Genomic DNA, 12426 nt, shown 5'->3' with positions numbered 1-12426 from the left:
GCTACCAAGTGTTTTGACTGTAACATGGCTTATGTTATCATATACTTTAGATGTTATGTCATGTTAAATGGTATTTAATTTGTGTTTGTATCTCTATATTGTACTGTGTTGCCAAAGCTGTTCATTTCTTTTTACTGACAATGTACCTGTTTTTTTTCCAAATAAATAAAATGAAAACAATTATGTTTGTTGTAGTTATTTCATTCATCTATTCATCCATTTTCTGTACACAAGAAGGTAAATATGAACCAATATACATTATTTTCTCATTTTGGGAGAAACACTGCTTAAAAGCATACTATGCATGATTTTTACCTAGAAAATATATAATAACCAAGGTTTATCTATGATGCACTGCAATCTGTCTTTACACACTTTCTCCAAATTTGTATGACTTTACTTGTCATTCTAAAATGTGTTTGGGATGTTTCTGGGCATGGCTTTTCTGTGTGGGGATGGGTGGGTGTGGCTACAGAGCCTTTGGTTTGGGATCAGATTTGCAGTTCATTGCTAGCAGTGCAATGGCCCAGATACAGCAAAGCAAAAAGACAAGCCGACAGAGCTCGCTCAATATAGAGTTAACCTTGAGATTGCTTTTTCTTGGTGGCGTCAGCTGAATTTCATCACGAAGATGAAAAGCGACAGAAAACAATTACATTACCTCTAGCTATCCAGGTACGGTTGCCAGACTGCCAATCTGAGTGTCTGGTTTTCAAATTATTTGTACATTTCTGATTCGTGGTCCCGACCAGACAGTGTAGGTAATGTCAGTCTGAGCAATTGATGGGAGAAATTCAGCGGTAGGGTCTAATGAATTTGTGCGTCAGTGACTCAGTTGGGTACCCGGGGGTGAGTGGGCAGGGTTGAAGATGGAGGAGAAGACTTCTTTGATAGTAAACACAGGCAACGAAATCCTGCATAGTATGCCTTTAACATTTCTGGATAGTTTATTTTTAATGAAAATCAGAGTGGCGTCAAAGTGGTGTTTTACCTTCATGTTCATAAGAACATTTGTAACCCCTCTTCAAACACTCCTCTAAATTTCTAATCACTCAATTATTTTAAAAAAAAAAAGCTTCTTTTCAAAATAATAATAAAAAAATATTGCATGGATGCACTCATGAATCTAACAAAAGACACTGAATTCATGCATTACATGCTGACTGGAAAAGATCCTGTTTTTAGCTGACAATGCTGCTTCATGGCCTAATGTAGCTATTGTCTGAAAACAAGAAGAAATTATTTTTTGCAATGAGAAAGAAAATCAGGGTGAGAGTATATAATATGTATTACCGGTGCAATATGCCAGTGCCACTATATCTTAGTGACAAGGGCTGTCTGTTTCAGACATGTGCAGTGTAGTCCATTAGTATTTGGACAGTGACACACATTTATTCTGGCTTTGTATTCCAGCACACTGGATTTGAAATGAAATAATGAATATGAGGTTAAATGCAGGCCGTCTGCTTTAATTTTATGGTATTTACATCCATACTGGGTGACCTGCGTAGCAATTACAGCGGTGTTTATACATAGTCCCCTAATTTTAGGGACCAAAAAGTAATACAACAAATTCACATAATCTGAAATAGAATTGCCATATTTAGTTGCAAATCCTTTGCATTTGGTGACTGCCTGAAGTCTGTGACCCACGTACATCACCAGACAATGGGTGAAACTACAAAAATTGTGACACCATTGAAATACTTAGACTGCACTGTATATTCCAGAGTGTATAACTTCTTAGTATAAACATATTCACTTTGGTCACTTATAAACGTCCGGACTATTCATTTGTCAGTTTCATTCCATTATATTCCATTTCAACAACATGTCTTCCAAATAACATTTACCAAATCGAAACTGGCTTATTATTTATGAGCGTAAAAAACGGGAACACCATCTAGTGGTGAATCACCAGTATTGGACATGTGTTTTATTATTAATTCAAACTGATTTAATACAGTTCATACTGTACTGTCTGTAATATTACATGTCCTTTAGCCTCATTAGAAATCTTCCATCCATGCTGCGTATTAAATGCTCTGGTTGGTAACAGGTGTTCTCGGCACTATATTACCGTGCCAAACTCTTATTGCTACAGTATTGTACTTGGTAATGCACCCCAATTAATTTTCATTGAGCTGTGAAAATGAATGATGAATCAAATTTGAATGTTTTGCTTTCAGCTGTAGGAAGCCACTGCTGTTGATGCAGTAAACATATCCATATATATACATATATATGTTTTGAGAAGTTGAAATGCTGATAATTGTCAGAACACTGCAATGGATGATGAAAGTTCTGTCAAAAACATATTCAAACATAAATTAAAAGGCAGATTAGAATAGTTCTTCCTGATATGATTATGAAAATACACTAAGTTTTTAAAAAAGCAATTCTTTTGAATACGACTTGTAGATTAAATGTGAAATTGTGATATGCAGTTCTGCTCTCAAAATGTAATGCTTTCCATGAACTTCTTGAAAGCATTATAACATGAGTTTGCCCCAAGTCAAACAAATAAACAGCTTTGCTTCTTTCTAGGTTTTTCAATCCATTCAAAGACCTCCGCGGAGTCAGAATGTAATGAGAAACAAAAATGATTACCCAGAACTGGTTGGTCATTGAACTATTTGTTGGTCAGTGTAGCACTTTTGAATAATTAAAGATAACCTTGTTTTAAGAAGAAAAATTGTAGGAAACTAATCTGAAGGAAAGGAAAAGAAAACTTTACAATTCTCCAAATAAATAGAAGTCTAGACTGAGCTGAGAAAAGGCACACTTTATTAAAGAAGAAAACAAAGAAATAACAGTGTTGGGAGAAGGAACGTCAGTTCTATAAACATTCAGTGAAGATTCTCAAGACTTCTTATTGTGGTTGAGGTCTTTACACCAGTGCATGAGATAGATAAGTTACACAACTTTGCCCAAGGGATTGATTAGAGTAGTCGGAAGAGGGAAAGTTTCCCTGTTGCCAAGCAACCCAAGCTTGTGGCCAGGCAACATGGGCTCCTGACCTAACTGGGTCTGGGATGCCGCAGAGAGAATTGGATATGTTTGTGACATCAGGCGTCTCCCTCCCCACCTACTGTCAGTCCCAGAACAAACTTTCTTTGTACACTCAGTGTGCCCTGGCTTCTCTAAATGAGAAGTGGATCAGACTGAAGTTTACATTACATTACATTCATTTAGCAGACGCTTTTATCCAAAGCGACGTACAAAAGTGCATTTTCATGATCGTAGACAACTGCTGAACACGGGTTCAGTAAGGTACAATTACTTATTTTGTAAAGCTATTTCTAGCCGAGAACAAAGAACACTATCCTGGTCTAACATCTGCAAAGCCAAACTAGGCAGAAGAATAAGCTAGAGTATTAGGACAAATACAATTTACCAAGAAGTGGTACCAAGAAGTTCAAGTAACAATTTAGCTATTTTAAAGATTGAAGTGATTCAACTGGAAAACAACAAATCACACACAGTACAGAATAATTCCCTTCTTATACTGGGTACATTCTACTTTATGGATGATTATTGATATGATTACATAATGCAAAAAATTACTGAATGGAAAAAGTAAACAACAAATCACACACAGTACAGAATAATTCCCTTCTTATACTGGGTACATTCTACTTTATGGATGATTATTGATATGATTACATAATGCAAAAAATTACTGAATGGAAAAAGTAAACACACGGTTATATGGTTATACCCCGAAGAGCCCCAGTTTCCCACTACAAATCCCACACAAAGAAGTCATCACACACTAAAATATTATGATTAGCCTACATTGTCATACACCAAACTAAACAAATTAAACTACTTTCATTAAGCCGCCACTGAAAATAAGAAGTGCAGAAAATCAGTTTTCTGTTTAAAATTACGAAAAAATGTATATGAATTAATATGAAACTGTTTAAGGAACATTTTTGCTTTACTCTACTGAACTGAACTGATGAGTTCACTTGACTGTAGTTATTCAACACAAACAGCATTGGTTCTGTGTGTTCATTTCAGACCACTTTTCCCCCAAACTGAGAGATGGAAATCTGTGACCTTGTAGCACAGCGAAGCAGTGAATGAATTAAAAGAGCACATGCATCCCCCCTCCCCTGTGCACCTATCATTTATTATATTTAGAATTGCTAGCAGAATCAAGTAGGTAACATACCGTAGGTAACTAGCTAGCAAGATAAGCACTTGGCACTAAAATACATAGCTGTGGTTATATGTAGCTATACATACTGTGCTTGACTTAGGAGTAAAATATTTCAAGAGGGCCAGTTAAACTGTCAAATCTCTCTCAACTTATCAAATGTCAGAATTCAGTATTCAACATTGAACTGTCATTAAAATGTATTAAAGAAAACCCTGTTGATTTATCAAATTCTTGTCTAGTTTTTAAAGCTGAATGAATTATTAGTCAAGCCCAGTGGTGTGGTGATTCTTCTGGGAATATCTGTACACACGTTGACAAACAAAATAGTCATCTGTAACTTTTAAAATGCATGTTTCACAGCACCTTCATTATTTTGGTGTAGGGTTGCAAAGGATTGTTAATTTATTTTAGTTAATTCTCATATATTCCCATTAATTCCCACAGAAAGTTTCCACCCTGAATATTCATGAAATTTTGCAACCTTATTTGGATGAGACAGGTTGCCATGGTGATCTCAGCTGGATCCGTCATCCGCTTTCGGTGACTTAAAATATCTTGAGGCCTAAAGAGTCACAGCTTCGCTTCATTGTCTCCATTTCTTCTGAAACATCTGGAATGAAGAACAAATCACATCGTTTGAGATACATGCAGGCAGATACACCATTCTAAACAAACCACAGCACATACGACAGCTACTGTAGGTCTTTACATGACCAGAGATTCTTGTGCAGATAGGTGGGTTATTGACCAGGGTGACTGCCATGTAATGCAACACTATACCTGTGAAAATTAACTAACCTGTATTTCCTGACAAAATAAGCAACCTGAAGTTTCATACAGCAAGTCAAAAAACAGCATTGGTCAGCGGGATGGTCTTGGACTGTTTGAAACTGTTGCGTGGAGGTGGTGGTGTTGGTTCACAAAAGAAAACCTGACAGAGAATCTGCCACTTACTGTATGACCTGATTCTAAAAGGTCTGAACAGACTGAGGCATTTTCAACAGAATGAAGCAATGCTTCTTAATAATGACAAGCAAGCCTGAACACAATAAAAAATTTCAATGTGAAACCAAGAGTAAGTGGACCAAGAAAAAACTTATTAATTATTAAAATTAGTTTGAAAAAAAAAAAGACGTGGGCCCAGTTTCTGATAAGATGCATCGCAGCTAATGTACACTATTTAAACAAGCATTTCTCAGAACACCTTCTGGTTCTTACCTTTTACTTAATATTGCACCAAATTTTTGAGTAAAGGAAATTTCATTTTTAATATTACATATTTAAGTCCATTTACTCTCACCTAACAAACTATTTTGGTATATTTGGTACATTCCCTTGTCTGCATTGGTTGAGCACTGTCTGCTTTTTAGCTAACAGATATTACACCAACAAACACAGTATGTTTATCGAGCGGAAATCTTAGCAATTACCATTCATCCATAAGAAAACTACCATTGCTTGTTTTCCGGTGACATTGTCAAGGTAAATGATGGGAGTTGAACAATCAAGTATGAAAGGTGTCAGACATAGACAACTTACAGACACCTAAACATCACGCAGGGAGGAAAGCTTAATTAATGAATCAGTATCATGCAACATGGAACTGAGATATATCCACATTAAATTTATCTGATATCATAATCAAGGAGAGACCGCATGGCCCAGCCGCCTCTCAACCCAAAGATGCACCAGGAGGGCAGGATAAATAGGACATATCATAATCTGCTGGTTCAGTATACAGTGTACAGTGTCCTTTGACATGCTCCTGCAGTCTAAAAGTGGTTTCCACTGGTTACCTGGGAGGCCAGTGAGGTCTTCTGGGATCTGGTTTAGAGCCAGCCTCAAGGAGGTTGTCATCTGTGTCTTAATTTCTGTCACAAGATATTTCTATAGAGTAATGATTGAAAACAAATATTTAATAGTTTTCTGTGAAGTGATTTTGTATAAAAGTAGTAAATCTTAGCTAAAGCAATTTTTTAATTCATTTTTTCTCCTATGTAAAAAAACAATCTATATTTTCATGCCAATTGTAGTACATTTTAAACAGGAAAAACATGCAACATTTACTAGGTTGGGGTGATCTTCTTAATCAAAGTAAAAACATGTATTTGGCTCAGGCAGAAATATGGGGCCTGTAGCTTATACAAACTATGGAAGTAAAAGTGGTGATGCCTTGCTGGCATTATTATACCATAAACATTGAATTAACTGTCACCCCCCCCCCCCCCCCCAAAAAAAAAAAACTAACCTGAAGACTACTGAACTCCTCCAGCATCTTTTTCATGGCCTCAAAGAACATGCCTTTTTTGGATTTCTCAATTGCATATTTCAGGTTCTCTTGAATCTTATGGAAAGAAGACGGTCCATAGATGCCAGCGCATTCTGAAAATAAATTTGACACAATCTTGGATTCATTTCTGTTAATAACAGTATTTAACATGTTAACAGATAAAACTGGAATTACTTCATTCCCAAATATCTACTATTGAGATGATGACCTTGATATGTTGGCATCATGGTGTCACGAATTGAATCAGTGAGGGAATTGTAGATCGGCTTCTTTCTCTTAAGGATTTCCTTTTCCAAAGTCTTGTGTAATTTTCTTTGCTAAATGATATAGAAGATGCATCAGCTCACTTGTGGAAAAATTGTTCAAGTAATTTCTGTAATTAAGCAGTAGGTGTAAGAATGTAAAAAAAAAAAGAGACCAACTGCATATCTACTGCAGAAGAGGCTTTAAAGGGGCTATTTCTCACCTGTGTTCTAATGTACACCAGACGCACGTATTTGTCATTCTTTGTTGCGTTATTTCTCAGAAGTTCATCTTTGATGAAGTCCTCTTGAAAACGTTCGAAGTGCGCAATGATTGATTTTCTGGAACCTCTAGTGCTTTAGAGACAATTTAAAATGATTTGTTGGTGTTACTCTGAGGTGATACGTAGACATGTCAAACACAGAAATATGGTGCTGTTCAGTGGCATGTTCTGCTAATAAATAGGTTTTCCATGTACCAGTGTTCCCCTAGTCTGTTGTCAAACGCTGACTGTGCTGATTATGGCTGACAGCCTTAGAGGGCGTTTCCCATGAAGTGTGGGCTATAGTCAGCAGGGTTGTCCCTGTGTGATCACACAAGCAACTCCTGGTTGATTGGGAATCTGGGGCCGGTTGCACCAGCTGTGCACTGGTAATACCTAAGCCTAGCTGTAACATTAATCTCTACTAAGTTATAACTTGCACACTACTAAAATAAAACATGTTGCATAGTTAGAACAACATAGTTAGAATGTAACAGTATGCTGGAATAACATTACAGGCATTTAGCAGACGCTCTTATCCAGAGCAACTTACACAACTTTTTACATAGCATTTTACATTGTATCCATTTATACAGCTGGATATATACTGAAGCAATTACGGTTAAGTACCTTGCTCAAGGGTACAACGGCAGTGTCGTTACCCGGGAATCGAACCTGCGACCTTTCGGTTACAAGCCCAGTTCCTTACCCACTGTGCTACACTCCGTCCGTCTACACAATAACGTCATAATGAATAACATTTCAATGGTAGACCAATTTGAATATAGTGAAGAATTCCTTGAAAACCTTGTCCTTGCTAATATCCTGCGTATAACTGGGTTGAAAATATGACTACAAACCCCTTAGTTTAATAGAAGGCGGCACTAGTTTCTCCATTATAGCCTAGGAGGAAATGGTATGGTGCACTGGATGTCATACTGGTTCCTGCAACTTCAGAAATAGAAGTGAGTGGTTGCATCCATTCCAGTTCATGGAGTTCAATCAACATCACCATAATTTTTTGAGATTGTACATTACTTAATGAAGAGCTTATGCCCTACTAGGTTTTGTGTAGAGGACCCACGGCGCAACCAAATTTAGAAACTGCCTAGTTGCAAACTAACTAGTAGCTACTAAGCTGCCTAGTTAACTAGTAGCTAGTAAACATGTAGTGGGAGCTTTATGCCAAACATGGAAGAGGAAATATGACATTAATATCATTGGTCACTCTGGACCATAAGACATAGGCATAATATTGGTTGCAAAAAGGAAAATGCAAGATTCATACACTCACCCAAACGTTGTCAGAAAGACATCATTCATCTGTCTGTACATGGGTTCTGACAGAGTGTAGTTCAGATCAACTACCACTCCTTTGCCAGATCGGTAATAGCCGTCATTTCTACACAAGGCTTTGAGCGTCTTGTGGTGGTCTCTGTTATCACATCTCTGTACAAAATAGAAATGCAAATGAAAAAGCACTATAAAAAGATTTATGCAACAGCCATCCCTTTTTCACCGTACAAGCTGCTTTGAAGTTACATAAGGTTTACAAGAGACCGCAGTTGAGTAAGAGTATTTGCCAGCACATTCTTAAATGCTTAGTAAAAACATCATTGCAAAATCTGAAAACTTTTTTTTTTTTTCCCCAAAAGTAATTTACATTGTTATGGGACAAGGTGTGTATGAGTGTTGTCCTTTACCCCATCCACCCCCATGGTCAGCAGAAACCGCTCCCCACACCACCCTCCCCCAGTCTGCAATCTCGCATAGAGCACTAGAAACATGAGGGCTATAGCAGTAAAACAGAAGCTTTTATCTAATCAAAGAGCTTTGTTGCGTGGGCTAGCCTTCAATGTTTTTAAGCAGGTCTGCTGCTATAAAAAAGGCTTTAGGCACAACAAAAAAGGCATACTATGTTTTGTGGCCCTTGTATACTGTCAACAGTCACAATTGTTTTCACAAGTCTCAATTTTTCATTGAAATTCCTTCTTGTTTTGTTTTTTTTGAAAAAGATATGTTTCCCAACTCCTCCTACATAATTATCACCAACTACAGCCAGAACCTATTAAGGACCAAGCTCATGAGTTCCTTTAAACATATTTTTTTTTTTTTTTTTTTCCATTTTGAAAATGTTAGTCAATTAAATTGAAAACAGGTGTGGCCTAACCAAAAAAGGCCATGAAAATTTGCTTTATTGTAATGAAACTTAGGACAGATGTAAAGAGCTGTTAAATAAGCATGTATGCAACAGCAGTCCTACCTACACCCATAGGGGACACTACAAATGCCGAAATTTCATTTCAATTTCATAATTGGATGGACCAAATGTCATGCCAAGTATTATTGAAAATACTAAATTTTTGGTTACAGTCACTGCTGGTGGGAATGGCATGTGATATTTTACATTAAAACCAGTTGAGGCAGAAACTGGGGATTTTCAGGACTAGGCAATGTTAGATGCTGTTTAGTCTGTACGTAACCAGAGCACTAATTTTGTCAAAAAAATTGCGATGCATTGTTGGGCTGAATGGCCTGTTCTCGTCGTTATGTTATGTTATGTTATGTTATGTTCTTATGTTATGTTATGTTATGTTATGTTATGCTATGCTATGCTATGCTATGTTATGCTATGCTATGCTATGTTATGTTATGTTATGAAAAACATGTTAGCATTAAGTGGATAGCTAAGATAATCCTTTTATACCTGGATCAAGCTCTTTAACCTGTTAGAGTACCGCACAGGTGCTTGAGAAATTCTCTTCAGCACTTATTAGTGTGCAAGTGCGGGTTGTGAATGAGGAGAGGGAGCAGCCAGTAAAAAAACTCATACATCATTGACAAATAAAAATTCAGCGATTGAAAACCACAACTATCTTCAGCCAGCTGTGTAGGTGCAGATAGTGTGGGAGAAAAAAGCGGAAATTGGCCAGAAAAAATGCCAGACCTCTTGATGGCTTTGGCTGGTTGTCCATTGGGACAACTAATAATAATAATAATAATAATAATAAATTTCTGTTCAAATAAAAGCTATTTCCATTTTTCACTACTATTTGGATAGCGAAAAATGCACCTTCTGGCCAAAATGCATTTAGCAAAAGGCAACAAAACAACAATATGCTGATCATATCAAACTCATTTTTTGCCTTTTTAATCAAGTGAAAGCCTATTTATGACACGGCAATATGCGGCCATATTTCATGGCATTGTAGCGGGCAGCTGCTGACTTGAAATTGAAAATTAAATAGTTTATTTCACCTTAAGATTGAGGCTCTATTAATATTTGTTTATTCATTCATTCATTCATTTATTCATTGCTGCCTACAATGTTGGGAAGGCTCTCAATTTCCCTGACTTCGATCCATTTTTTTTAATTTTTTTTTTTACATTTAACATTTTCCAGAGAAAAACTGGCAGCTTCCAGCTAAAACAAACTCACTGGTTCCAGCACACTCTTTGTGGCATTCCTCAGGCAGTGTTTCTCTGCTTCCTTTGCTCCCATCAGCAGACCTTCCTGGAGTTTTGTGTGAAAACTGCTCAGAACTGAATTCAGTGTTGTGCAAGTGTTATCCAGGTCCTTTTCAAGTCGCCTGAACTCCTGGGAATTTGAAGTCTGAGCCTGAAAAAGGGCAGTACTTACTCTCACATAAAGCATAACCTCTGATTTTAAAGTGAATTTTTTACTTAAACATGCATAATTGAATGAAACACCATCCAAATAACATTTTCTGTGTATATATGATCAATTTCTAATTTTAGGAAATGGTGTACTAAAGTCACTAAAACATAGAAACAAGCTATCTGGGTTTTGAATTTAGAAGCTAGATGGCTGTACACCAGAAATCATGCAGACTGTCTTTAATGTTCATTTTCAGACACAGCAGCTACATGAAACACAGTAAGCAATATAATCATGTGTGTTTTTAGTTCTTTGCCATAGTATTATAATTTTTATAAATATATTAAAATATACATATTGATGGAGTGAAAACACACCTTTGCACTGAGGGCATCCTTTGAAAAGTGAAAATATGAAATGATTCCAGAAACCTCAGATACATAATCTTTCACTTCCTTCACGGAATGGGAGACATACAGCTTCTTAATGTGCTCCATCAGCGATGGCAATTCTTTGTAAATAGTAGAAAAACAGCTGGTGAACACTTAAACCATTTATTTTATCTTCACATTTTGCTTAAATATATAGGCCTACAGTTGAGGCCAAAAGTTTACATACACCTAGGCTAAAGACATTCAAACTCAATTTTTCACAACTCCACACATTTCATGTTACCATACATTTCCTTTGTTAAGTCAATTAGGGTATCTACTTTATTTCCATAAGAGGTAATGACAAAATAATAGCTAAGAGACAGATTTATTTAAGCTTTGATGTACTATATCAGATTTCAGGGTCAAAAGTTTACATACACTTTGTTAGTATTTGGTGGCATTGCCTATTAATTGCTTAACTTGAATCAAATGCTTGGGGTAGCCTTACACAAGCTTCTCACAATACTTTGCCGAACTTTTTTGCCCATTGCTCCTGACAGAACTGGTGTAACTCAGGTTTGTGGGACTGGGTCAGGGCTTTGTGAAGGCCACTCCAATGCTTTCACTTTGTTGTCGTTAAGCCATTTTGTTACAACTTTGGAGGCATGCTTAGGATCATTGTCCTGCTGGAAGACCCAGTTGTGACCAAGTTTTAACTTTCTAGCTGATGTCTTGAGGCGTTGCTTCAATATTTCTATGTAATCCTCCTTCCTCATGATGCCGTCTATTTTCTGAAGTGCACCCGTCCCTTTTCCAGCCAAACAACCCGACAACATGATGCTGTCACCCCCATGCTTCACAGTTGGGATGGTGTTCTTCGGATTACCTCACCCTTTTCCCTCCATACATCGCGCTGATCATTATGGCCAAACAGTTAAATTGGGATGGCAGGTATGCCATCCCGCCAAGTTACGCCTTGGCGGGGGCATGCCCCATACCTTATACATCACCGAGAGTTTGGCACTTTTCAGGGTTCCCCACAGAAATAACCACAACAGCCACAGACACTCAGCCCTTAAAAACATTAAATTCTGTACATTCTGACCCGATTTCAACAGACAGATTTCATATATTCATATTGTGTGGACAACGTCACATGTCCACACAATAAAGCCCCAAACTAAGGGGATTTTGCGTTTTTCTCCTTCTTATTCTTCTCATTCTTATTTTTCCTGCCGCCTATCCCACTAACAACATGTCTCCCCATTGGACATTTTACCGACACCAGCCAAATCCTCACCCTCATGACCCAATCAAAAACTCGCATACACACGCAAAATACCCATACCTTTTTACTCTGAAACATTTCCAATTCTGACAGCTAATCTGCCTGTGGCCTAGTGGGTTAGGTTACAGTCTTGGGAACATGGGGTTGTAGGTTCAAGCCCAGCTAGGGACATGTTTCTTTAA

The 12426-nt window shown here is 37.3% G+C and overlaps 1 protein-coding gene across 1 annotated transcript in view; it reads right to left on the bottom strand.

The window, feature by feature from the left end:
* Positions 1-3823: 3823 nt before the first annotated feature.
* LOC118235000 (nuclear GTPase SLIP-GC-like) overlaps positions 3824-12426 on the bottom strand; it is a 128753-nt gene continuing 120150 nt past the window's right edge. Inside the window, exon 21 of the mRNA XM_035431952.1 lies at positions 3824-4778. Within this exon, the coding sequence (XP_035287843.1) occupies positions 4714-4778 (65 nt within the window). The 3' untranslated portion in view covers positions 3824-4713. The remainder of the gene's footprint in view (positions 4779-12426) is intronic.

This window comes from Anguilla anguilla, chromosome 1, assembly GCF_013347855.1.
Source record: "Anguilla anguilla isolate fAngAng1 chromosome 1, fAngAng1.pri, whole genome shotgun sequence".
NCBI classification, from domain to species: domain Eukaryota; kingdom Metazoa; phylum Chordata; class Actinopteri; order Anguilliformes; family Anguillidae; genus Anguilla; species Anguilla anguilla.
The sequence above is the reverse complement of the archived record's forward strand: the minus strand, read 5'-3'. Positions and strand labels throughout refer to the sequence as shown.